Source organism: Macrotis lagotis, chromosome X, assembly GCF_037893015.1.
Source record: "Macrotis lagotis isolate mMagLag1 chromosome X, bilby.v1.9.chrom.fasta, whole genome shotgun sequence".
NCBI classification, from domain to species: Eukaryota; Metazoa; Chordata; class Mammalia; order Peramelemorphia; family Peramelidae; genus Macrotis; species Macrotis lagotis.
This window is the reverse complement of record NC_133666.1, coordinates 363,508,760-363,533,704: the sequence shown is the minus strand read 5'-3', so window position 1 is coordinate 363,533,704 and position 24,945 is coordinate 363,508,760. Positions and strand designations below refer to the sequence as shown.

At 34.0% G+C, this 24,945-nt stretch overlaps 1 protein-coding gene across 1 annotated transcript in view; it reads left to right on the top strand.

Moving 5' to 3' along the window:
• Window positions 1-24,945, top strand: part of CDH12 (cadherin 12) — a 597,774-nt gene that overhangs the window by 425,212 nt on the left and 147,617 nt on the right. The window contains exon 4 of the mRNA XM_074199467.1: window positions 2,970-3,089. Within this exon, the coding sequence (XP_074055568.1) occupies window positions 2,970-3,089 (120 nt within the window). The remainder of the gene's footprint in view (window positions 1-2,969; window positions 3,090-24,945) is intronic.

The following is a 24,945-nucleotide window of genomic DNA, read 5'->3' as shown; positions in this document are numbered from 1 at the left end:
CCATGATAAACCTTCATGAGGTCAAAGAAAAATTTTATGAAGAACTGGAAATCTAACTCTACATTTCCCTCCAATTTTACTGCTTGGATTTGATTCCCATCATCAGCTCCTTCCCATCTTAATCCCCAACCCTACCACCAACAAAAAAACTCATGATAAGGAAACTTATCACTTAACAAATGATAGTCACTTAACAAGTAGATATTGTATCATAATGTAAATATATTTTCAATTAAAAATTAGATCTATTCATTCAATTTATTTCTTTTTGATTCTGATCTCTGGAAGTCTGTCTGTATTTCCCCATGAGATTAGTTTACCCAGAAAGAACTCTAGAGAAATACATAATTGTTCACTTGAGAGGGAGAGAAAGATTCCATCCCTAGTAGATGGGAAATTCCCAGTTTTTGTCTTAATCTTTGAAATTTCATATAGTTTCCATTAGAAATGACTTTTCTTAGAGATCAACACAAGTCTGCTATCACCTCTTCAGTAGCAATGGTGTCTCTGATGTTGATACATCATGTCCCAACCTGACTCCAGGAGGTATATCAGCCTATTTGCTGTTTTTTGCATAATATATTCATACTTTTAACACTGATTATCTTTCTTGGCCTGAAAGGTTTTTCGTTTTCATTTATATCTCTTGCAGAAAATTTTTTTCAAGTCAGTACTTACCCCTATATAATTGTCTTCAATCTTTTCTACATATATTTTGCATTTATTTAACCTTTCACATATTGTTTCCTTCATTAAAATGTGAGCTATGAAGTCAGGGTCTATTTTTGTATTTCTTTGTTTTCCCAACACTTGGCATGGAGTTCCCAACATAGGCAAAGTGTTTAATGAATGTCAACTAATATTTGGTGGCAAAAGATGAAAATTTGCTTTAGATATAATACTTTTCATTGGTTCTGTGTCTACACCATAGCTTCCACTCAGTTCTTTTTTGATGGCATGTGGTTCTGTTGCCTAGAATTGTGTGGCAGTAGCAATTTTGTTAAGGACTTGGTGCTTCTCAGATACCTGCTGTGCATCTTTGTCCTAGAGATTTATGTGTTTCCTTTGCCTTCAGACATAATGAAGTAGAATCAATTCAGGTTTGGATATTGTTCCCATCCTTTTTATTAGTTATTTCCTCCTGCCTCTGAGAAACCTAGTGCTATTGTCTGTATAATTTGTTTTCTTTTAATTTTTCCTTTGCATTCTAGAAGAGGAGTTAGTAGAGTTAAGGTTAGGTGTAATACACATACACACATGTATATGTGTATTTTTATATATGTATTTAAATGCTCACACTAAATTATGCTAAGAAATTAAAATTTTCTATGATCTTTTTATAAGGAAATGGCTAAACTTATGAGCCCTACCTAAATTAACAATAATATGCAAGGGTAACTTGTCTTTTATTTTGTTAATCACGAAAATAAGCAGTTTTCTAAGATATCTATAATATGTTCATTCATTTCTTATGAGAAATGGGAAAAAAAGACAGCCGGTATGTGTTATTTTTTGTTATCCTGATTCCCCAATCTAAGTCTGAATCTGGCTTCTTGACCTCAGTTTCTAAGTCTCTGAACACTGAAGAACCTATGGTAAATGGATCCTTTTCCATGAAACATCAACTTAAAATAATACATTTTTCTATGATTATATAAATTTTTATGTGTCTTTTAGAGTGCTTATTGAGGAGTCATTGATTTTTAAACTTTATTATTGTTGCTTAACATTATGTGATATCTAAAAAGATTCAAGATACACAATCTTTGAGTAACATAATCATTTTATTAATAAAGCCAGTGGACTCACAGTTTTTGTGCCCTTTGAAAAAAAATAGATGTTTCCCAAGATGGCAATCATTTCTGATTGGTTAACAATTAATGAGAGAATGAATATTATAATGAGGGAATGAAACTGAACTTTGATTATGTCATTTATTTCATAAGTTAACCCCAGCCTTGGGCAATGAAAAATTATCCCCAAACCTGAGCAGAACACAATAACTGTCCCACCTGGAGGGACTAGTATCAGGATAGAGGAGAAGGTTAACTCATCCTTCAGAGACTGAGGTCTTAAAATGAGGATAAAGAAAAAAAGGGAGGACCTGAATCTACCCAGATTGCTGGTTACTAATAATCATTTCTCTCATTTATAAAAGGCTATTAAGGTGAAGATCTTTGAAATCTATTGAGAACACTGGCATGAAAACTGAACTCTTCCTAAGTGAACGAGATGACCTAATTTTAAGTGTCTGCAACTGCTTTAAAATATTAGTGATAATTCCCATGATCAAGAATTTCATTGCAAAAAACTGATATATCTCTCTCTTTATAAAAATAGATCTTAAAATACATATGTTGTAGCTAGATAGGCAAACACATTTTCTGTCAGGATTCAAGATACCCCCCCCCTTCTCTTTTTTGAATATCCTGTCTTCCAGAGCTAAGGCCTAGAAAGCAAGCTGTTTCCTGAACTTGGCAGAACGATAATCCTTTGGACTCAGGGCGAACTTTGCTACAACTAAATCACAGAACTGATGGTCCCTGAGCTCAAGCAAGCACCAAGAGGACCAGAAATGAAGCCCTGATATGAATGGAGTTTTTGGTCATTGGACCCACTTACCTCTCTATTACTGTTGTGCCTCACCACTGTTGCTATACTACACTGTTTACTCCACTGCCTTGGGTCTCCTTGTAGAGGAGGCCCTGACACATGTGTCTAAATAATTTCTCTTCTCCAATGAAATAAAGAAAACTTTTTACTTTTAACCCATGTGAGCTCTTTGGTATAGTCAGAGTTAACAGTAGTTGAAAAACCTCTGAGATTCTGGTCATTTTTTACCAGAATTAGTATTTCTTTCACCCTTGACTTTTGGCACTGTGGGATACCCCAATTTAAATAAATTAAAATCTGAGTAGACAGAACATAGAAGATTAAAATGCTCAATTGTTATTTTGTCTTTTATCTAGGTGCATATGTGCTTCAGGTCAAAGCTACTGATGCAGATGATCCAACCTATGGAAATAGTGCCAGAGTGGTTTACAGCATCCTTCAAGGACAGCCTTATTTCTCTATTGATCCTAAGACAGGTAAATATTTTATCAGTGAAAACATTATCATCACCCTTTCAAATGTTTAAACTTTAATTAAACTTTGGCACAGAGAGTTGCATTGTCTTGTGTAGCAATAAAGAATCTGTGTGTTGCAGATTGAATTCTAGATTATAGTATATTTCATTAGTAGGCTGTTCAGCACTGTTTTGGTGGATTTAAGGAGGGCATGAACTAGCAATTATTTGCCTTTATAAAGTCAAATACCTGAAATCTATAAAGAGAATATGTGTGTGTGTATGTGTGTGTGTGTGTGTGTGTGTGTGTGTGTGTGTATAAGCATATAAAACACACACATTGTGGGTGTATAATTTTAGGTTTCATTGGTTTCTTGTCATTTAATAATATCAACAATAGTAATAATAGTTGACCTTTACATATTCAATTTTACAAAATACTTTTATTTGTTTTCATTTGGTCCTCACAATAGCCTGATCATGTAGATTACATGAAAGTTGTTATGCCAGATTTACAGATTAATAAACTGTGGTTTAAAGGTACAAGTTCAGTACTCTTTTAATCTTGATATATTTATGTTTTTCTTTCTTGGTTGAATTTTTAATACATGTATTTTTGAAAAAATACACACATTTTCAACTCATGAATATCTTTTTTAAGTGAGGGTATGGAATGTTGGTTGTAGTTCATATAAACATTTTAACTGGGTCAAATAACAAATGACGGCTTGAAATATCCAAGACTGATGATTTCTGTTCTTTATCTATTCTAAACTATTTTTTAAAGTCATTGCAATTTTTATATTTGAATAATTCAGGGAAATAATCCATACTAAGTAGAATGCTAGGTAGGACTGTTAGCAGGAAGGCAAAAAAGGTCAATTTACTAATATGACCCTTTAAATGTTTTATCAATTCTTTATTCAAAAGACCTAGGCTTGGATATCAGATTGATTGTTAAGGAGTCTTCCTCCTTGACTGATCAATAATTAGATGCAAGAGCTTCATGTCACAGTTAATGGCAGAATCTTTAAAAGGAATGCAAGGGTCTTAATTTTAGTCAATAGCTGTATTTAGTCAGTAGCTGCATTTCTACAATAGAAAAATTCTACATTTAGCATTATACTCTAGGTGAAAATTTATGACACTTTCAGAGTCCTCCAAAGTTTCAGCCTTCAGGATACTAATTACATTTGAGTTTCGAAAAGTTCAAAGACAAATTAGAAAAAGATTTTTATTTAATGTCTGGATTGAATAACCATAATGACCTCCATTTTATTATGATTTGTAACACTGTTAGTTTAGACTTATTATTGATTACCTTTGCAGGTGGATAAAAAGAACATAACATCAACTTTTAAACTCAAATTTGAATCATGTGCTTTTCCTTGCAAAGACACTCATTTTTCGACACTTGAAGTGCCAGTTTAGTCAATATTAAATTTGAACACAGGTTACTTAGATGAATTTCTTAGGTAGTCAATGTTGTATTCCTTCTTGTGGAATTATTTCATCTGCTTTTATTCTCTTTTTTCTTCCTTAATGTTTAACCTCAATGTTTCTAGCAATCAAGTACTAGATCAATGACTTTCCTTTATTTAAACCTATCCTTTTCCTTAGAATTTAACTTTCATATGTTTTATTGGATATACCTAAAGAAGCAGGCACTTTTAATTCACACAAAGTGAAAATCATTTTTTTTTTGCTTCTATCTCCTTGCCATCATCAACATTAGATTATCTCAGTAATTTTTGGAGATAATTTCCAAACCAAATTGAGTTCCTTGAACTTCTCTTCTTTCTAATCCTAAATGTTTTTCTGTTTTTTGAGTATCAGTCCCTCCTTTTCTTCTCTTAGAGAAATTTTTTGAGCTGTCTTTAAGAGGCTAATGCTTATTCTACTTATTCCTTGTGATTTCTGTTCCATCTATCCCTTTCAGTAAATCACTTCATTTTCCTGATATAGTTATAAAAGTGAGTTCAAAAGATTTCTCAGAAAATATCAAATTATGAAAATAACCACAATTACAAAACAACTACAAAATATAGCCTAAAGTTTTATTACATGATTTCCTTAAAAGAATCTGGTCACTATAATAGTCCCCAATTGATAGATATGGAAAATTTTCCTCAGAAAGGTTAAAAAAAAGCCTGTGTTCTTGCAGTAAATGAAAGAATTAAGATTCAAATTCATGACCCAATTTTTTGGGACAATAGATATTTAGATATAGATCTATTATAACATTTTGCATATGATAAGGATTTAATAAATGTTTGTCAAATTGAAATATATTAAACTCAATGAGTATATAGCTAGACATTTCAACCAAAAAAAAGTTAATAATTTGATTATATTAAGAGAAGCATAATATTCAGATATCCAATACTGATTGCACAGTTTTTAGAAAATTGTATTTAATTTGGGGCATATATATATATATATATATATATATATATATATATACACACACATATAAAATATTTTTATTCCAGAATAGTTTTAAGGTAGTTCAGGAACATGAAACCATGTGATACAAAACTAGGTAGAAGAAAGAGGTAGTGAGTACATGGCCTTGAAAGGAGAATAGTTAAGAAATATGCAATAGCTAATTTCACATATTTGAAAGTCTACCAAAGGAAAGAATTTTTTTTCCTCTATGTTAACCCAAAAGACAGAACTAAGGACAGTGGCATTAGACAGATTTATGTTTAATGCAAGGAAGAAAAATTCGAACTATCCAAATCTGAAATAGACTGCTTCAGAATGTCTTATTACTCACCCTGCCCCCGCCCCCCACAGCAACCATCACACAAACCTTAATAGAACTCTTGAAGCAATGCCTGTAAGACCAGTTGTGGGTGTTAAATGGTTGAACTTAGACCTATGAAGCCTTTTTTCAACTCTAAACCATATGATGTGGATTTGAAAGAAAAGTATAGATAGAAGAAACAATGTGAAAGAAGGATCAATTAAAGTTTGGATACTGAGTCAATATAGCAAATTAAGGGAGATGAAAGAATCACAGATCACTCTGAATTTTCTTCCCTGAAGGGATTGAAGAACACAATAACTTTCATAAAAATAAGTATTCTGTAGGAGAATTTGGCCTGGAGCACTGGGGATTAAGTGAAGAGCTTTAGGAAAGCTGAGTTGTAAATGCTAACTGAACATGCAAATAGAGATGCTTTGCAGAGTGATGGAAATATGTAAGTACTAAGCTTTGAAAAGACAACTGGAGATAGGAATTTCTAATACCTTATATTGACAAAGCTCTTCCCCCAAAATAGCCCTGACCAGGTAGGTTTTAACAATTCTTTTCAATTCAACCAATACTTGTTATGCACCTGTGATAGCTAGTCCTGAATTGTATTCTCAAGTAATTTTCATTCTATTTGGGATTGGGGGGAGGGAGACTGAAAAAGGCAGACATGACCCATACATAGAAAAATATATTCATAGTGCCTGTCACATCAAAATCATTTAGCAAATGTTCAAATGATGGATTGAATATGTGCATAGATAAATAAAAGTGTAGCTAGATGGCACACTAGCTAAAGCACTGGTCCTGATGTCAGGAGGACCTGAGTTCAAATCTGCCTTCAAACACTTGACATTTACTAGCTATGTGACCTTGGACAAGTCACTTAACCCTGACTTTCTTGCATCTAGGACGATCTCCAGTCATCCTGGTTCATATCTGGTCACTGGACCCAGATGTTTCTAGAGGAGAAAGTGAGCCTGGTGACTTAGCACAGAGTGCTTATCATGGCATCACCTCCCTGATATCATGGTTTTCCTCAAGAATAAAAGACAAAAACAACAGATAAATATAATACTCTTGAATCTGTCTGTATGCATCATGCACAGATTACAGTAGACTTGAGAGAGATTGAAACCAATGTACTTTAGGTTAACTTGGGGAATGAGAGAGCATCTATTGCTAATGGGGTTGTGAATGAGAAGGAATGGTCAGGGAAGACTACACAGAAAAGGAGAAAGGAGCTACACCTTGAAGGAGGATAAGAATTCTCACAAATAGAAATGATGGGTGGACACAGTGTAGAGGATGACCAGTATGAAAGAAGAAATTGGGAAAAAGCATAAAATTAAATAACACCTTGGAAACCTAATTTGTCCAGAATGATAGTCCATTAAAGGGAAGAATATTAAAGCAGGCTGAAAAGCTAGATTGGACTTGGATCACAAAAAAACTATAAATAGCGGTTTATGATATATTTAATTTAGCCACTAAGGTATGATGATGGAACATGACATGGTCAGAGTCATTGGCAGCTCTTGGTGAAGATGAACTGGAATAGGAGGAATGTGGAGGACCAATTAGGTGTTTTTAAAATAGTCCTGATAAAAAGTCATGAGGGGCCAGAATTAGGCTTATGACAATGTGAATAGTGAGAAGGTAATCATGAAAAAGGTATCATAGACATATTGCAACTGGTTGGAAATAAGTAAGGTTAATTGGGGAGAGAGAGGAGAGAAAATTAATTCTGAGGGTGAATTCTGGGTGCCTATTATAATAATTTACCTCAATAGAATTGTTTGAGATTGGAGAATAACAATTATATATATATATATATATATATATATATATATATATATATGTATTGTTTTATGGTTGAATCAGTAATTTAAGTACATTGTTTCACTTGATTTTAAAAATTATGCTTTGAGATAACCAATACAATTATCTGAATTTTATATATGACCCTTGTAGCACCTAAAACAATATACCTAATTAAAATGAGTTCTTATGACTGTCTTCCTTAAATTTTCATAAAAATAGAATATTGCTTTGTTGATTATATATAGTGTAGATTTTAAGCTGCTAACCAGGTAATATTCTGCTTAAGTTCTCAATCTACTGTTCTTTTTAGAGTACTTAGAGCATATGCATGGTATTTCCTTCCCAAAATATAATAGCATACTCCCCCTTGGCATATATATATATATATATATATACATATATATACATACACACATATATATATATATACATACATATATATATATATATGTATGTATATATATATATATATAGAGAGAGAGAGACTGTTCCACTTCCTTCTCCCCCCCCCAATACTTGTGTCCTCAAGTGATCATGCTAAGCAGATCCAAAATAATCTAGGAGATGAAAAGAATTTAAATCTATATTATGGATACAATTCACAATACCCATACCATGTCTTATCTTTCTCCTCTCTGATTTATATCCTTTCATTTTCTACTTGGTTCAAATAACTACTTGATCACAGAATATTAAGTATTTTAATAATGTCCATTTGGGAGAGATGTGATCACTTTAGACTGCTCTCTGGCAATTTTTGTCAATAGGCAATAGTCTTATATAATATTAGCAGCAATCTTTATGGTGATCAGAAAATCTTACTCTTGAGAGCAGTGGAAGAATGAAGAAGGAAGTTAGTTCTGTATAATTTCATTTCATATGTATAATTCATTTCATCTCCTCCTGCCCAAGAATGTACTAGAGAAGTAAAATTTACCTATTCTCCTGTCGTACTATAAAGGATTGGGGAGTGGAGAATAGTTTTACTTTTGTATGTATCAAGCAATTTCATTCATTGTTTTCACCTTTGAAATCTTTTAGGGCCCTTGTATCTCCACTGAAGTGAAACATTATAGCAGAAACATTGGACATAATGAGGAAAAAATACTTGAACAAAAGGCATATATATTTTTAAATAATATTTTTAATTGTAATTAAACACATTTTTAATATTCATTTTTAAAAAATTGAGTTACAAATTTTTCTCACTCCCTTCAACTTTTTCCCCTTCCTAAATGGTAAGCAATTTGATGTAGGTTACATATGTACAGTCACATAAACATTTTCATATTCATTATGCCTTAAAAGAAGAAACATATCAGAAGAAAAAACAAAAATAAATAAGGTGAAAATAGTATGCTTTGATTTTCATTCAGATTCAGTCAGTTCTTTCTCTGAATCATTTTGCATCATGAATACTTTGATATTGTCTCGGCTCACTGTATTGTTGAGAAGAGTTAGATTGTTGATCAAGGTACACAATCATACATTGTATAGTGAGTGGGTAATGTTCTCCTAGTTCTGCTCATTTCATTCTGCTCATTCACCTAAGCCTTTCTAGATTTTTCAGCCATTCATTTGTTTATCATTTTCTCATAGCGCAATAAGATTATTACATTACATAATACAACCTGTTCAGCCATTCCACAACTAATGAACATCCTTTAATTTCTTTTATTTTTACCACTACAAAAAGCTGCTATAAATATTTTTTAACATATAGGTTCTATTCCCTTTTTTATAATATCAGGGATATAGAACTAGGAGTAATTTTGCTGAACCAAAGGGTATGCTCATTTTGATTGCTCTTGGAGTATAGTTTCAAATTGTTCTCCAGAATGGTTGGACCATTTCACAATTCCATCAATAGTGTATTAGTGTCCCAATTTTCTCACATCCATTCCAATATTGATCATTTTATTTTTTCTGTCATATTTGCCCATCTGAGAGTTGTGAGGTATCTCAGTTGTTCTAATTTTCATTTCTCTAAATAATAATTATTCAGATAATTTTTTTTTTTAGTTTTTGCAAGGCAATGGAGTTAAGTGGCCCCCCCAAGGCCACACAACTAGGTAATCATCAAGTGTTTGAGGCTGAATTTGAACTCAGGTATACCTGAATACAGGGCCTGTGCTCTATCCACTGCACCACCTAGCCGCCCCAATTCAGAGAATTTTTAAAAGTTTATTTCTTTCCCCAATGGATAGAACACTGACCCTGAAGTCAGAAGGACCTGAGTTCAAATCCAGCCATAGACACTTCTTAATTGCCTTGCTAAAAACTCCATTGCCTTGCTAAAAAAAGTTTAATTAGTATTTTATCTTCACCAGATAAATGTAAAAGCAATTGTCGACATTCATTTTTCATACTTTAAGTTCCAAATTCTCTCCCTTCTTTTATTTCCATCCCTGCCTAATTGAGAAGACAAGCAGTTCTAAATCAGTTCTACAAATGTAGTCATACAAAATGTTTTTATAATACTCATCTTACAAAAGAAAATATAGACAAAAAATTCCTCAAGAAATGTAAGGTAAAAACGAACCAACCAACAAAAAATGCTTCAATCTGTATTCAGGCAACAACAGTTCTTTCTCTGGGAATGGGTAGCATTTCTCATTATAAATCCTTTAGAGTCGTCCTGAAGCATTGCCTTGTTAAATCACAATTGATTACAATATAAAAATAGCTACTTTGTACACAGAATATTTCACTTTGCATCAATCTATGTAAGTCTTTCCTCCCCCCACACCCTGAAACCACCCTGTTCATCATTTTTTAGAGCATAATAGTATTCATCATAGTCATATACTCTAATTTCTTCAACTGTTTCCCCAATGATGGGTATTTGTTCAATTTCCAGTTCTTTACCATCAAAAAAGAGCTACTATAAGTATTTTTGTACCAAGAGGTGATTTTCCTGTTTTTTTTTTTCTCCTTTGGGATACAGAGCTAGAAGTGGCATTCTTAAGTTAAAGGGTAGGCATGGTTTTATAGTCCTTTGGGTATATTTTAATATTGTTCAACAAAATGGTTGGATCAGTTCCCAATTTCACCAGCAATGAATTAATATCTCATTTTTCCCATATCTTCTCAAACATGTGTCCCCCTCATTGTCTGTCCCATTACCTAATGTAATAGATATGAGGAAGTACCTCAGGATTGTTTTAATTTGCATTTCTCCAATCAATAGTGAGTCAGTTTTCTTTCAAATGGCTATATATAACTCTGAATACATCATCTGAACACTGTTGCTATGTTTTTATCATTTATCAATTTGGAAATGGATATTTTACATATTTGATGCAGTTCTCTATATGTCTGTGAAATGAAGCCTTTATAAGAAAAAATTGATTTAATTTTTTTCACAATATTCCTAACTGTAGTTCCCTTCATCCTATTTCTTCCTATTTATTCTATTTTCGCTCTCTCATCTTTCATTTTGTTATATATTGCTTTAATCCCCGTGCTAGTATTTTATTTAAAAATTCTGCATGAATATTCATTAGGAAAATTAATCTTTTTTTCTTCTGTTTTGGTTTTTTCTTGTTTAGTGTTAGCACTAGGTTGTACCATAAAAGGAATTTGATAATTCTTTTTTTTTTTTTGGCTTATTTTCCTGAATAAGAGTATTAGAGTTAATTGTTCTTAAAATATTTAGTAGAATTCCCTTGTATTCGAATCCATCTGACCCTGGAGATTTTTTCTTAGGGAGTTCATTGATGGCTTATTCATCCCCCCACTCCCTAAACTGGTTTATTTAAATGTTCTTTTTTCTTTTTCTATTAATCTGAGTAATTTATATTTTTGTAATTATTCACATAGATTTAGTCCTAATTATTGCTTTAATTTTCTATTCATTGGTGATAAATTCACTCTTTTCATTTCTGATAGTCAATTTGGTTATCTTTCTTTTTTTAAAAACTAAAATCAAATTAAACAATTATTTATCTACTTTATTGATTCATTCACAAGACCATCTCTTAGTTTTATGTAGTCATTTTTTTGGCTTTCCTTTGATTTTCAGGATATCTAATTTGTTTTTAATTGGGAATTTAAATTTTTTTCTTTTTCTAGAATTTTTTAGTTGGATGCCCAATTCACTGATATATTTTTTCTCTCTATTTTATTGAGGTTCCATATATCTACACACTGGGCAAATTGTATATTGCTTTCTCTCCCAATTCTGCAAAAGTTTATCATATTTAACTTTTATAAAATTCTATTCACATCCTTAACTTCTTGTTTGTTTGTTTTGTGGTAATGTTTTCTTTTTCTTGTGGTAATGTTTATTGTCTAGTTCTGAAAGAAGAAAGTTGAGGTCATCAACTAGTATGATTTATTTTCTATTTTCTCCTCATTAATTTACTCCTTCAGAACTTTAGATTCAATTCCATTTGATGCATATATTTTTAGTACTGATATTATGTAATTATCTAGCAAGATATAGCTTTTTTTTTTTTTTTAGGTTTTTGCAAGGCACTTGGGGTTAAGTGGCTTGCCCAAGACCACACAGCTAGGTAATTATTAAGTGTAGGAGATCGGATTTGAACCCAGGTACTCCTGACTCCAGGGCCGGTGTTTTATCCACTACGCCACCTAGCTGCCCCAAGATATAGTTTTTTTTAAGCAAGTTATAGTTTCCTTCCTTGTCTCTTTTAATTAGATCTATTTTTGCTTTTACTTTGAGATCATGATTGCTACCTCTCCTTGTTTGTAATTCCAACTGAAGCATAATATTCTGTTCTACTTTTTACATTTTTTCCTATGCACATCTCACTGTTTCAAACATGTTCTTATAAAGAAGATAGGGTTTTGGTTTTCAATCCATTCTGCTGTCTTCTTCCATTTTGATGGGTGAATTTTATTTACCTTCACCCTATTTTTCCCATTTACAATTTTTTACTCTCTCCTTTCACACTGTACCTCCTTACTAGGATTTGACTTCTGACCATTGTCTGTCCTAATCTACCCTCCTATCTATTACTCACTTCCCAATTTTCTTGCCCCTTTCCCTTCTCTACTTTTCCATAGGATAAGATACAGTTCTATAATTTTCCCATAGGATAAGATAAAGTTCTACATCAGTCAGGTGTGTAGAATACTATCCTTCTTTGAGCCAAATGTAATAAGTGTAAGTTCAAGAAATGCCCATATCCTTTCCCTTTTCTTTCCCTCCAATACAATAGGTCTTTTTCATCATTTCATGTGATATAATCTATCCCATTCTTCTCCCTTCATCTTGTTCCCAGTTCAATCCTCTTTATTTCCCCTTAATTTTTTTTATCATCCCATCAAATTCAAATTATACTTATACCACCTGTCTATGTATTAGAGAGTGTTATAAATTTCATCTTCCCTTGTAGGAATATAAAAAGTTTAACTTTATTGAATAGCTTCTTTTCTTTTTCCTTTTCCAGTTACTTTTTATGCTTCTATTGAGTCTTATATTATAAAATTGAGTTTTGTGGTTTAGCTCTGGTCTTTTCATCAGGAATGACTGAAATTGCCATATTTCATTGAATATCCATTTTCCCCCTTGAAAAAGTATTCTGGTTTACAGAATAGCTTCTTCTTGGGTGCAATAAAAACTCATTTGCCTTCTAGAATATCATATTCCAAATCCTCTCATCTTTTAATCTAGAAACTGCAATATTCTATGTATCCCTGACTGTGATTCCTTGATATTTGTTTCCTTCTGGTTGTTTGCAGTATTTTTTTCTTGACCTGAGAATTCTGGAATTGGCTAAAATATTTCTGGAAGTTTTCATTTCGTATCTCTTTTAGGAGATGAAGGATAGATTCTTTCACTTTCTGTTTTTCCCTCTGGTTCTAGGCTATAAGGGCATTTTTCCTTAATAATTTTTTGAAAGATATTGTTTACATTCTTTTTTCTTTTTTTTTTAAATCATGACTTTTAGTTAGTTCAATAATTCTTAAATTATCTCTCTTGGTCTATTTCCCAGGTCAGTTGTTTTTACAAATAAGTATTTTATATTTTCTTCTATATATTTTCATTCTTTTTGAATTTGTTTGAATTACTCTTAATGTTTCATGGAGTTGTTAGCTTTCCCTTGTCCAATTCTAATTTTTAAGGGTTCATTTTCCTCAGTTTTTTCACCTTCTTTTACCATTTGGTCAATTTTTTTAAGTAATTTTTCTTCAGTGATTTTTTTTAACCTTTTACATTTGAGCAAGTCTATTTTTTAAGGAATTCTTTTCTTTTCCCCCTTTTTTATGCTTCCAATTTCAAGCTGTTGACCCTTTTTTCATTGTCTTATATAACTTTCATTTCTATTTCTAACTTTATTTCTGTCTCTCTTATTTGACTTTTAAAATCCTCTTTTGAACTCTTCCAGGAAAACTTGCACCATAGTCCAAATTCATATTTCTCTTTGTTGTTTTGCTCATTTTGGCATTGTTATCCTTTTTATTTTTAGAAAGATTTTATTTGAGTTTTACAATCCCCCCCCCCCATTCTTGCTTTGCTCCCTCCAACCCACAAAGAAGGTATTCTGTCAGTCTTTACATTGTTTCCATGGTATACATTGATCTAAGTTGAATGAGATGAGAGAGAAATCATATCCTTAAGGAAAAAAAAATAGAGGAGGAGATAGAAAAATTACATAATAAGATAATGGTATTTTTTTCCTAATTTGAAGGTAATAGTTTTTGGTCTTTGTTCAAACTCCACAATTCTTTCTCTAATTACATATGGTATTCTCCATTTCAGGTAGCCCCAAATTGTGCCTGGTTGTTGCACTGATTGAATGAGCAAGTCCATCAAGGTTGATCATCACCCCCATGTTGCTGTTAGGGAGTACAATGTTTTACTGGTTCTGCTTATCTCGCTCAGCATCAGTTCATGCAAATCCTTCCAGGCTTCCCTGAATTCCCACCCCTCCTGGTTTCTAATAGAACAATGGTGTTCCATGACATACATATACCACAGTTTGTTAAGCTATTCCCCAATTGAAGGATATTCCCTTAATTTCCAATTCTTTGCCACCACAAACAGGGTTGCTATGAATATTTTTGTAGAAGTGATGTTTTTACCCTTTTTCATAATCTCTTCGGAATATAGGCCCAGTAGTGGTATGGCTAGATCAAAGGGTATGCACATTTTTGTTGCCCTTTAGGCATAATTCCAAATTGCTCTCCAGAAAAATTGGATGAGTTCACAGTTCCATCAACAATGCATTAGTGCCCCAGTTTTCCCACATTCCTTCCAACATTTATCATTGTTCGTTCTCCTCATATTGGCCAGTCTGAGAGGTATGAGGTGGTATCTCAGAGAAGCTTTAATTTGCATTTCTCTAATAAGTAAAGATTTGGAGCAATTTTTCATATGACTATGGCTTGCTTTGATATCCTCATCTGTAAATTGCCTTTGCATATACCTTGACCATTTGTCAATTGGGGAATGGCTTGGTTTTTTGAAAATTTGACTCAGTTCTCTATGTATTTTAGAAATGAGTCCTTTGTCAGAAATACTACTTGCAAAATTTTTTTCCCAATTTACTACATTTCTTTTGATCTTGGTTACAGTGCTTTTGTCTATGCAAAAGCTTTTTAATTTAATGTAATCAAAATTATCTAGTTTCTTTGTAATGATGTTCTTAATCTCTTTCTTGGTCATAAACTACTTCCCTTTCCATAGATCTGACAGGTAAACTACTCCTTGATCTTCTAGTTGGCTTATAATATTATTTTTTATGTCTAAATACTGTATCCATTTGGATCTTATGGTGTTGGTATAATCTAGGTTTTTTCCCATAATAACTTCCAATTTTCCCAACAGTTTTTATTGAAGAGAGAGTTTTTATCCCACTACCTGGACTCTTTGGGGTTAATCAAACAGCAGATTGCTATAATCATTTCCTGCTATTGCACCTAGTCTGTTCCACTGATCCACAACTCTATTTCTTACCCAATGCCAGACAGTTTTGAGGAGTGATGCTTTATAAAATAATTTTATATCTGGTAAGGACAAGTCACCTTTTTTTGCCCCTTTTTCATTAAATCCCTCGAAATTCTTGACTTTTTATTTCTCTGTATAAATTTACTTACAACTTTTTCCTAACTCATCAAAGTAGTTTTTTGGAATTTTGTTTGGTAGAGCCCTAAACAAATAGTTTAGTTTTGGTAGAATTGTCATTTTTATTATATTAACTCAATCTATCCTTGAACAGTTGATGTTTGCCCAGTGATTTAAATCTGATTTTATTTTTGTAAAAAGTCTTTTGTAATTGTTTTCAACTGCCTTGGCAAGCAGACTCCCAGGTATTTTATACTGTCTGAAGTTACTTTGAATGGGATTTATCTTTCTGGCTCTTTCTGCTATATCTTGCTATTCATATATAGAAATGTTGAGGAATTTTGAGAGTTTATTTTATATCCTGCTACTTTGCTAAAGTTGCTAATAATTTCTAGTAGTTTTTTTAGATGATTTTTTTTGTGATTCTTTAGATATACCATGATGTCATCTGCAAAGAGTGAGAGTTTTGTCTCCTCCTTCACTATTCTAATTCCTTCAATTTATTTTTCTTCTCTTATTGCCGAAGCTAACATTTATAATACAATATTAAATAGCAGTGGTGATAATGGGCAAACTTATTTCACCCCTGATCTTATTGGGAATACCTCTAGCTTATCCCTGTTGCATATAAGGCTTGTTGATGGTTTCAGATAGATACTGCTTATTATTCTTAGGGGCAATCCATTTATTCATTACTCTCTATTGTTTTTAGTGGGAATGGGTGATACATTTTGTCAAATGTTTTTTCAGCATCTATTGATATAATCATATGATTTCTGATAGGTATGCTTGTTTATTTTATGATTAGATTTATCTAAATCTGAGAGTGAGAGGTTGAGATTTCCTGCTAGTTGAATTTTGCTGCCTTTTATCTTCCTGTAGCTCTTTCAACTTCTCTTATAATTTAGATGCTCTACCATTGGGTGCATACATATTTAGTATTGAAATTACTTTATTGTCTATGGTACCTTTTAGGAGCATATAGTTTCCTTCCTCATTTCTTTTTAACACTATCTATTTTTGCAACTGCTTTGTCTGAGATAAGAATGGCTATTCCTGCTTTTTTCACTTCAGCTGAAGCAAAATACATTTTTCTCCAACCTTTTTACCTTTATCTGTATCTCTGCTTCAAATGAGTTTCTTGTAAGCAGTATATTATAGGATTCTGATTTTTATCCACTCTGCTATTTGCTTATGTTTTAAGGGAGAGTTCATCCCATTCACATTCAAAGTTATATTTACTAACTCTTTATTGCCCTCCATGTTATCTTCCTTTTGTTGGTATTTTCCCCCTTTTCCCCTATTATCCATATTCCCTAGTGTTTTGTTTCTGAATCCTGCCACCTTCAGTGAGTTTGCCCTCTTATATTAACTCCCTGCCCCTTTCTTTCCCCTTTCCCTTTTCCCCTTCTTCCCTTCCTTCCATTAGTTCCCCTTTTTCTCCCTCTCCCCATCCCCTCCCTCCCCTTTTCCCCTTTTAATGCTTGAAAAGTAATATAAGTTTCTTTACAGTGTGTCTAAGTTAACTTTAAGCCAAATCTGATAAGATGAATATTCAGGTGGTTCTCAGCTCCTCCCTTTTGTCCTCAATTACAATAGGTCTTTTGTATGTCTTGATGTAATGAGATTTACCCCATTCATTCTCCTCCACCCTCCCATCTCTTTACTGTCCCCCCTTTTAAGGAAGTATTGTTTTGAAATCATTGTATCTGAGTCACAGAAAAGTTATGAGTGTTCATCACTTTTGACTAAGTATATTCTCTCTAATAGAGTTACAATTCTCAAGAGTTATGAATTCTCCCAAGTGGGTATATAGCCAGTTTCATCTTATTGAATAGCAGTTTTTTTAACCTTTTTTTTTAAACCTTTTCATGTGTCTCTTGAGCCTCCTGTTTGATGCCCAAATTTTCTATTTAGCTCAGGTCTTTCATTATGAAATATTGGAACTCTCCAATTTCTTTAAATGTCCATCTTTTCCCCTGGAAGAGAAGGCTCAGCTTTGTTGGGTAGTGGATTCTTGACTGCCTTCCAACCTCCCTTGCTCTTCAGAATATCTCATTCCAGGTCCTTAGATCTCTTAATGTTGCTGCAGCTAGGTCCTGTGTAATCCTTACTGTGGCTCCTTGGTATTTACATTTTTTTTTCTGAGTGCTTGCAGGATTTTTCCTTTTATCTGATAGTTCTGGAATTTGGCCACAACATTCCATGATGTTTTCATTTTAGGATCTCTTTCCAGAGTGGATTGAAATATTTTTTCAATAACTATTTTGCCCTCTGGTTCTATGATATCAGGGCAATTTTCCATCACTAAATCCTGTAATATTAAGTCCAGGATATTTTTTCCCTCTTCAATGTTTTCAGGAAGGCCTATAATTCTCAGGTTCTCCCTTCATGATCTGTTCTCAAGGTCATTGGTTTTGCTGATGCAATATTTTACATTTTCTTCTATTTTTTCAATCTTTTGGTTGTGTTTGACACAATCTTGTTGTCTCATGAAGTCATTAGTTTCTGTCGATTCCATTCTTTTCCTTAGGGAAGATTTTCCTTCATTTATCTTTTGCAACTCCTTTTCCAGTTGGTCAATTCTTTTTTTTTTGAAGGAGTTTTCCATTTGCCCCAGTGTAGTTCTGAGAGAGTCATTTTCTTTGTGCATTTTCCCAATTGAAGATCTGAGAGAATTATTCTCATTTTGTATTTGACCAAATGTATTTTCCAAGGATTTGTTTTCTTGTTGTGAGATGTTAATATTCTCTTGCAAGCTATTAATTTTCTCTTCAGTTTCTTTTCTCAATTTTCCAATTGATCTTTAAAATTCTTCCTGATTTCTTGAAGAAAATCTTTCTGGGCTGGAGACCAATTCATACTCTCCTCAGCAGTGCTAGATCTCTCTGGGTTAGAATTTATTTCTTCTAAGTATTTCTCCATGCGTCTCCCTCTCTGGCATTTCTTCATCTTTCTAGGATCTTGTGTTGGGAGTGGTGGGCTGGCTCTCAGAGGTTTGCTTTTGAAGATCTTAGAGGCTTTGTTCACTTGGCTTTGTAATTCCAAATGCCAGTTTGGAGGGGGCACTGGTTGCTTTCTCTGGAGTGTTTGGGGCCCTCAGCATTAGGGTCTGTGTTGACCTTGAACACTGATGGTGTGAACTCTATTGATCATGCCTTAGGCTGAGTAGGTTGGGGGGTTGTTTGTTGTTTGTTCTGGACAAAAGACTCCACTGAAGGTTTGGAGCTGAGGTCCTGGTCCAGCTGACTGTTCTCCAGCTGTCCTCTGAAACTTTGTGCTGGACCTCACCCTTCCACCACTTCTCTCCCCTCCAACTTCCACCCACCCCACTCAAAGATTCCACAGCTAAAGTTGGATCTCACACCTGTCTATGGCTAAGGTTTGTCCAGATGCTCTCCCTACTCTGACTCTCTGCTCTCATCTTCCTGTCCACTCATGATCCCCTGAGACAGACCTTCTTGGTAGGTATTCACCTAACTTCTCTTTCTGGGTTTTGTCAATTGAATTTCTGTTAAGAGTTTTCTTTCATGTTGTTTCTGAGTGGAAAGAGGAGCACTTAATACAGTGCCTCTCTTCTCTCTGCCATCTTACCCTGAAGTCTCCACTGTTTTCCTTTTGTGAGTTTGTGTTTTGCTCTTCTCTGTCACTATAGTAGGTTTTTTATTGTCTAGACTTTGTTGTTGATGTTTTTATTTGATTTTTGATCATTTTCTCAACCTATTTCATGACTTTAAATTTGAACTCTATTCCTGGGGTACAAAGGGCACTGTCCCTTTCTTTACCCAGAGCTAGGGGTCTTATCACTGACTTTATGTGCTGGGACCTCTTGAGTTAGCAGCTTGCCTTCTGTTCTAGTGTTGCCTATCCTTTTCTATCTGACTGTGTCTGGGCTGCTTTACCTGAGAATTCTAACCACTAACCTCCTGCATCAGGACTGAGTCTTAGAACTAGTTTGCTGTGCCACTCTTCTATGGAGTCAGGACCAGGGTCATGGATTGCTGATCTGTACTATGGATATGGGTCACTCCCTTGTTTGCCTGAACACCACCTTTGTTAAGCTGTATACCAATTTTTACATATCAGATATACTTTTCCTGTATTCTTTCTAATTTATATTGAGCTCAAAAATTGTTCCCCTAGTCCTTTTGTGAATTGTCACTAGTGTTCATTTGAAGTTTTTCCTAGGTAAATTTGGGAGAGCACTGGCAACTTCCTACATTTTTCTACCATCATGGCACTGCCTCCACAATATAGAAATATTAAGCTAAAATTATAAACTGAATTTTGTGACTTTAAACAAGAGCTCAATTAATACTATCTTTTTTTTCATTCTATAGAGGCAAAAACTAAGTTTTCCAGGCAGTAAATTAGTATTTTTTAAGCATTTATTAAGCATTCTATATATTCAGCATCAGGAATGCAAAGAAAGTCAAAAGATAGTGTCTTCTCTTAAAGAAAAGAACTCATGGTCCTCTGGAGGGAGATACTATGCAAAGAACTATGTAAAAAGAAAGTATAGACAGAGTAAATTGGATATAGTCTCATAGAAAAGAAACTAAGCTTAAGGAAAACTAGGAAATACTTCTAACAAAAGGTAATATTTTGGTCACATAGATGCAAGCAAGAATACATCATAGTATCATGATAAGATGGCTGAATTATTATTCGAAGAACCTGAATTTGAATTCTGACTGTTCTTTGTTGTTGCTATTTATTTGTTATTCTGTCCTGTTCTATACTTTCTAACCTCTTTTGGGTTTTTATTGGCAAAGATCCAAAAGTGATTTGCCACTTTATTCTCCAGTTTATTTTATAGATGGGGAAAATGAGACATACAGGATTACATGATTTTCTCACTGCCTCTCAGCTGGTAAATGTCTGAGCCTAGATGTGACCTTGGGTCTTCCTGACTCTAAGCTTGGCACTTTATCCAGCAAGCCACTTACCTGCTCCTAATTTTTTGGATTGTTATAGTATTGTACAATGTCTCTGGGTATCAATTTTCTCATGTGTGAAGTGAGATGTTATTATCTATGATTTGTGAGTAGGATAGTGGCCCCTCTTCATCAGATTCTAACTTCTTAACTGAGTATTAATATGGGTATTAAGCACTAAGTATCACGTATTAAGTTTGGGCTTAATTTATTTTCTTTATACTGTGGAAGAAAACATGATTCTTATTAAATGCTGGTTGAATTAATTTGAATTGAATTATGATGGGACACTAGTGTAAAATATTTTTGAGAATCCAGTGAAAATGAGGATTAAGGGGAAAAAATTGGATTTTGTCACTGCTGAATTTTTTTAAAGAGCAATTACAATTTTTAAAAATTAAGACATCTTAATAAATGCACACCTCTCTCAAGGGGAGAGGGACCCCAAAACCTGAAACTGCTAGGTGTTGTATGTACTTTGAAGGTTTTGTTCTTACTCTTTCATTCCAATCATTGGCTTGGGTAACAATCTACTGGATACATTCATCCCCATAAGTTTTCCTCACCCTACTTATTATACTAATGTGCAAGAACAGCTGCCCCCTTGAGTATGCTCAAAGGAGAAGGACCCAAGGTTAACTCAGAACTGTATGGGGCAGTCTTCAGGTTTCAATTATATTGAGTCTAAGTCTTTGTCTTAACTATGTACCTGTCCATAGGCAGCAATACAGGCAAACCCCCTTTGTAATGTAAACTAACAATTCTCCCTTCACATTCTTGTGGAACCCAAACACCCTCATATTCCTCATAATTCCCCCCTTTTTTAAAATAAGAATTTGGATTCCACACCTTATTGGTGATTTCTTTTATTAAATCACAATCCTTGTTATTGGCATGACTACTGACTTCTTCTTCTATCAAGATTTTTACTTCCTCATCATCAGAGGCATGGGCACTTCTTATTTTCTAGGTTTGCCAACTTTCTGATGTCCCTGCTTATTTAACTACTTGCCTATTGTCATCTATCTTGATAGATTCAATTTATCACAAACTCCTCCTTCTCCAACCAACAGATTGCTAATATACTGCTAAGTTGAATAACTTTCTCTCTTATTTGCATGGCTTAGCTAGCCAGCAAGTCCAGGGCCATAGCTGTCTAATTGGTAATTGTTTCCATTACAGCTTAGAATCTAGTCAGGATATAAATTGGGGTTCCATAGCCCTAACTCCCAAACTGTGCCCAGCAAGCAGGCCCATAAGTGTAGGTTACAATTCCTGGACCAACCCTTGACAAGATGGGTATATGCAGTGATAATCACAATTTTCTTTACAAAAATGCGTCCTGATAAGGGATCCAGGTATGATCATTACATCTTGCATGAGTCTCAGTCCACCTGTTTGTAAATTGTATGGTCCAGAATATGTGTACCCTACTTCTGAACATAAGTCCACTGCCATTTGCTACTCCCCACGAAAATATCCTAGCCAGACTGGTATAAGCAATAGTCACCCTGAACTGACTCAGTCATGTGCCACTAGTGTTTGTCTTCTCTGGCCCAGAATCCTGTGCCACAGTGCACCTCTGACCAGGAACTGATAAACTAATATGGAATCAGGGGGCTTGGCACCTAAGGTCAATTCTCAAACTTCTATGGACCACCTCAAGACCAACAGTTAGGCACACAAAAAGATTGAGCAATGACTTCGGTCAGCTAGATTCTCCTCTCACCATTACCAATGCCTCATTTTCTAAATCAGAGATAGTATTCTCTCTAGATAGGATACACTGACTCATGTAGGATATAATTATATCACCTAATAATCTTGACTGCCCTTTCTCTTAATGGAGAACATCTTCACCCTGCTTCTCCTCTTTTCAACAAAACCTTCATTTTCTATAAGGAGAGGGAAGGGGTGTCACACTTACAGAATCAAGGGGAAGTTACAGGTTTCAAAAGGGACTGATCCACTGACTAAACAATGTACACATAAGAAAGAGATGGTAGATATGAATTGGTCCAATGTCTCTCCTTCTTTCTTCTCTTCTCCCCTGGAGACATCTGATGTTCTTCTGCATCTTCTGAATTGATTCCAAAAAGTCCTCTCCAACTTAGGTGACTTATTGAGACCTTGTCTGGTAAAGAAGCTGCTTAACAATTTTCTCAGAACAAAACACATCTTTTCAGCATAAGATAATAAGATTCTGGAGCTTATTACAATTTACATTTTGTCTTACATCATATGGCACTATATGTGTAAACTCCACTGGGAATTACCGCATTAACTTAAGCTTGCAACATATACATTTCTTAACCTTTTGCTCTCATTACTATAATGACTCAACATCTTTAATCAAAATGAATTGTTTTCTTCCTAAAATATTCCCACATATACCATTAACTTTCCTTTTCCTGATGTACTTATCTGACTCACATTCCTTTCCTTAAATTAGACTTTGAAACTGTAATTATCCTAAAAATTCTCTATTCTTCTTCTTCCTACCTAAATATCCCATCTAACATAAAAAATAAGAATCTTATTTCTTTTCTAAATATGTAGCTGACAGCAGGTGTCAGAGTCACACACCTAACCTATCTGGCTATTAAATCCAATTGACCTAAAACTTCTTTAAAGATCCAAGAAATCAAATGAAAATTCTTTTATGGATATAATTTTTGATGTCAGTGTCCAGACAGTAGTTATGTGGGTAGTCAAATGCCTTAGGCCAGATTTATTCTACCAGGTGAGAAATTATCCAAATGTCACTTTGGGAAAGTCAAGTCAAAAGGGTCCAATATCAGGGCACACTAAAAAGCCACCCCTTCAACTGTATATTCCTGTCATCTGAAATTTTCAGCCCATTGGCTTCTTGGGCTCCAATAACACATTGACCCAGTAACACTTCCTTTTTGCTGACCATTCTGGTAAATGTCCCATGATCTAACATATTAATTTTACCTAATTAGAATTTCAAGTGAGTCTAATTCACTAAATTCCCAATTATAGTATGAATGGGTTCCCAATTAATGAATCTCTTACCTAAAGCTCTGAGTGTCCTTTCTGGGTCTTTGCTAAACCAAGAATTCTAACTATTTCTGGCCCTATATGCCTCATCTTCTACCTCTTACTCAAGACCTCTGATCTCCAGACTCACATCCCTTTGTCTAAAATCATATTTTTTATATCTCTATATAAAGATGTTATATCAAATTTCCCTTGACTAGTGATCCCTCCTTCTAGCCTGTTGTATTTTACGACAAATAAACACCAACTTTGGATAGAAGATTGCACTGTTGAATTTCAAGAGAACAGTTTAACTTCAATGGGAGAGGTCAAAATTATGTTGTATTTACTCAGAGAACAAATGTGTGGTGCAAAACTCAATATATCATTTGTAGATGGACCTTCCAATTAATTTGTCAGCATCTCTAGGAAGATACTGATATTACTAATAGCAACTACCCATATCTGATCATAGGAGATGAATTAGACATGAGGTTTATTTAACCCATTTCACTCTTGTCAAATCTTATGTGACATACTACAGATAAAACTCTGCTTTCTATGTCAGGTCATATGGGCCTAGGTTTTAGAAGGCAGGGTTATGTGGCTAGAAGCTCCAAGGAAGCCTGGATCTCCTTAGAACTGAATAAGAAAAATCACTTCCCCTACCTCTAAAATAGAGTTTCCTGGAAAGCCCTGAATTATGCTCATTAAAAGGCAATATTTGACAGGATTCTCTTGTTGTGGACAACTTGCCCATCTGGAAGAAATTCTAACAGACCTTTGTCACTTGTTAAGATTTCCTAGTAGCAACCAAAATCATAGGTCTAAAAAACCTATATTTCAGTAGACTGCCATAAATGTTTTCCACTTTTGACTGCCTTTCCTTTGTTCCATATTACCTTTATTCCAAATATTTTTGTTTTGGCCTATTCTTTGCTCTGATATCTTTTACCTAAGCAACTTTCTCTGTTGAATGAGTTGTCCAGGACAACAGTCTAAATCTAAAACCACACTTGTGCCTCCATCTTTAATCTTACAATGTCTCCAAGCAAGTATATTTCACCAAGTTTTGGATGAGTTCCCTCAATATATTCCAGTCAGTCTCATATGTACCTAACCCTACCTAGATCAGAAGGGTATAAATACAGTAATAATTCAAAGGGATAATCATTTTTAATGAGGTAGGTAATTCTTTTGCTTTTGTTCTTTTTAGAATAGGGAAGATTTTAAGGAGAGACAAAGAATTTATGACCAAACAAGAGTTAGGGAATATTATGAAATGCAAAAGGGATAATTTGGATTGCATTAGATTAAAAAG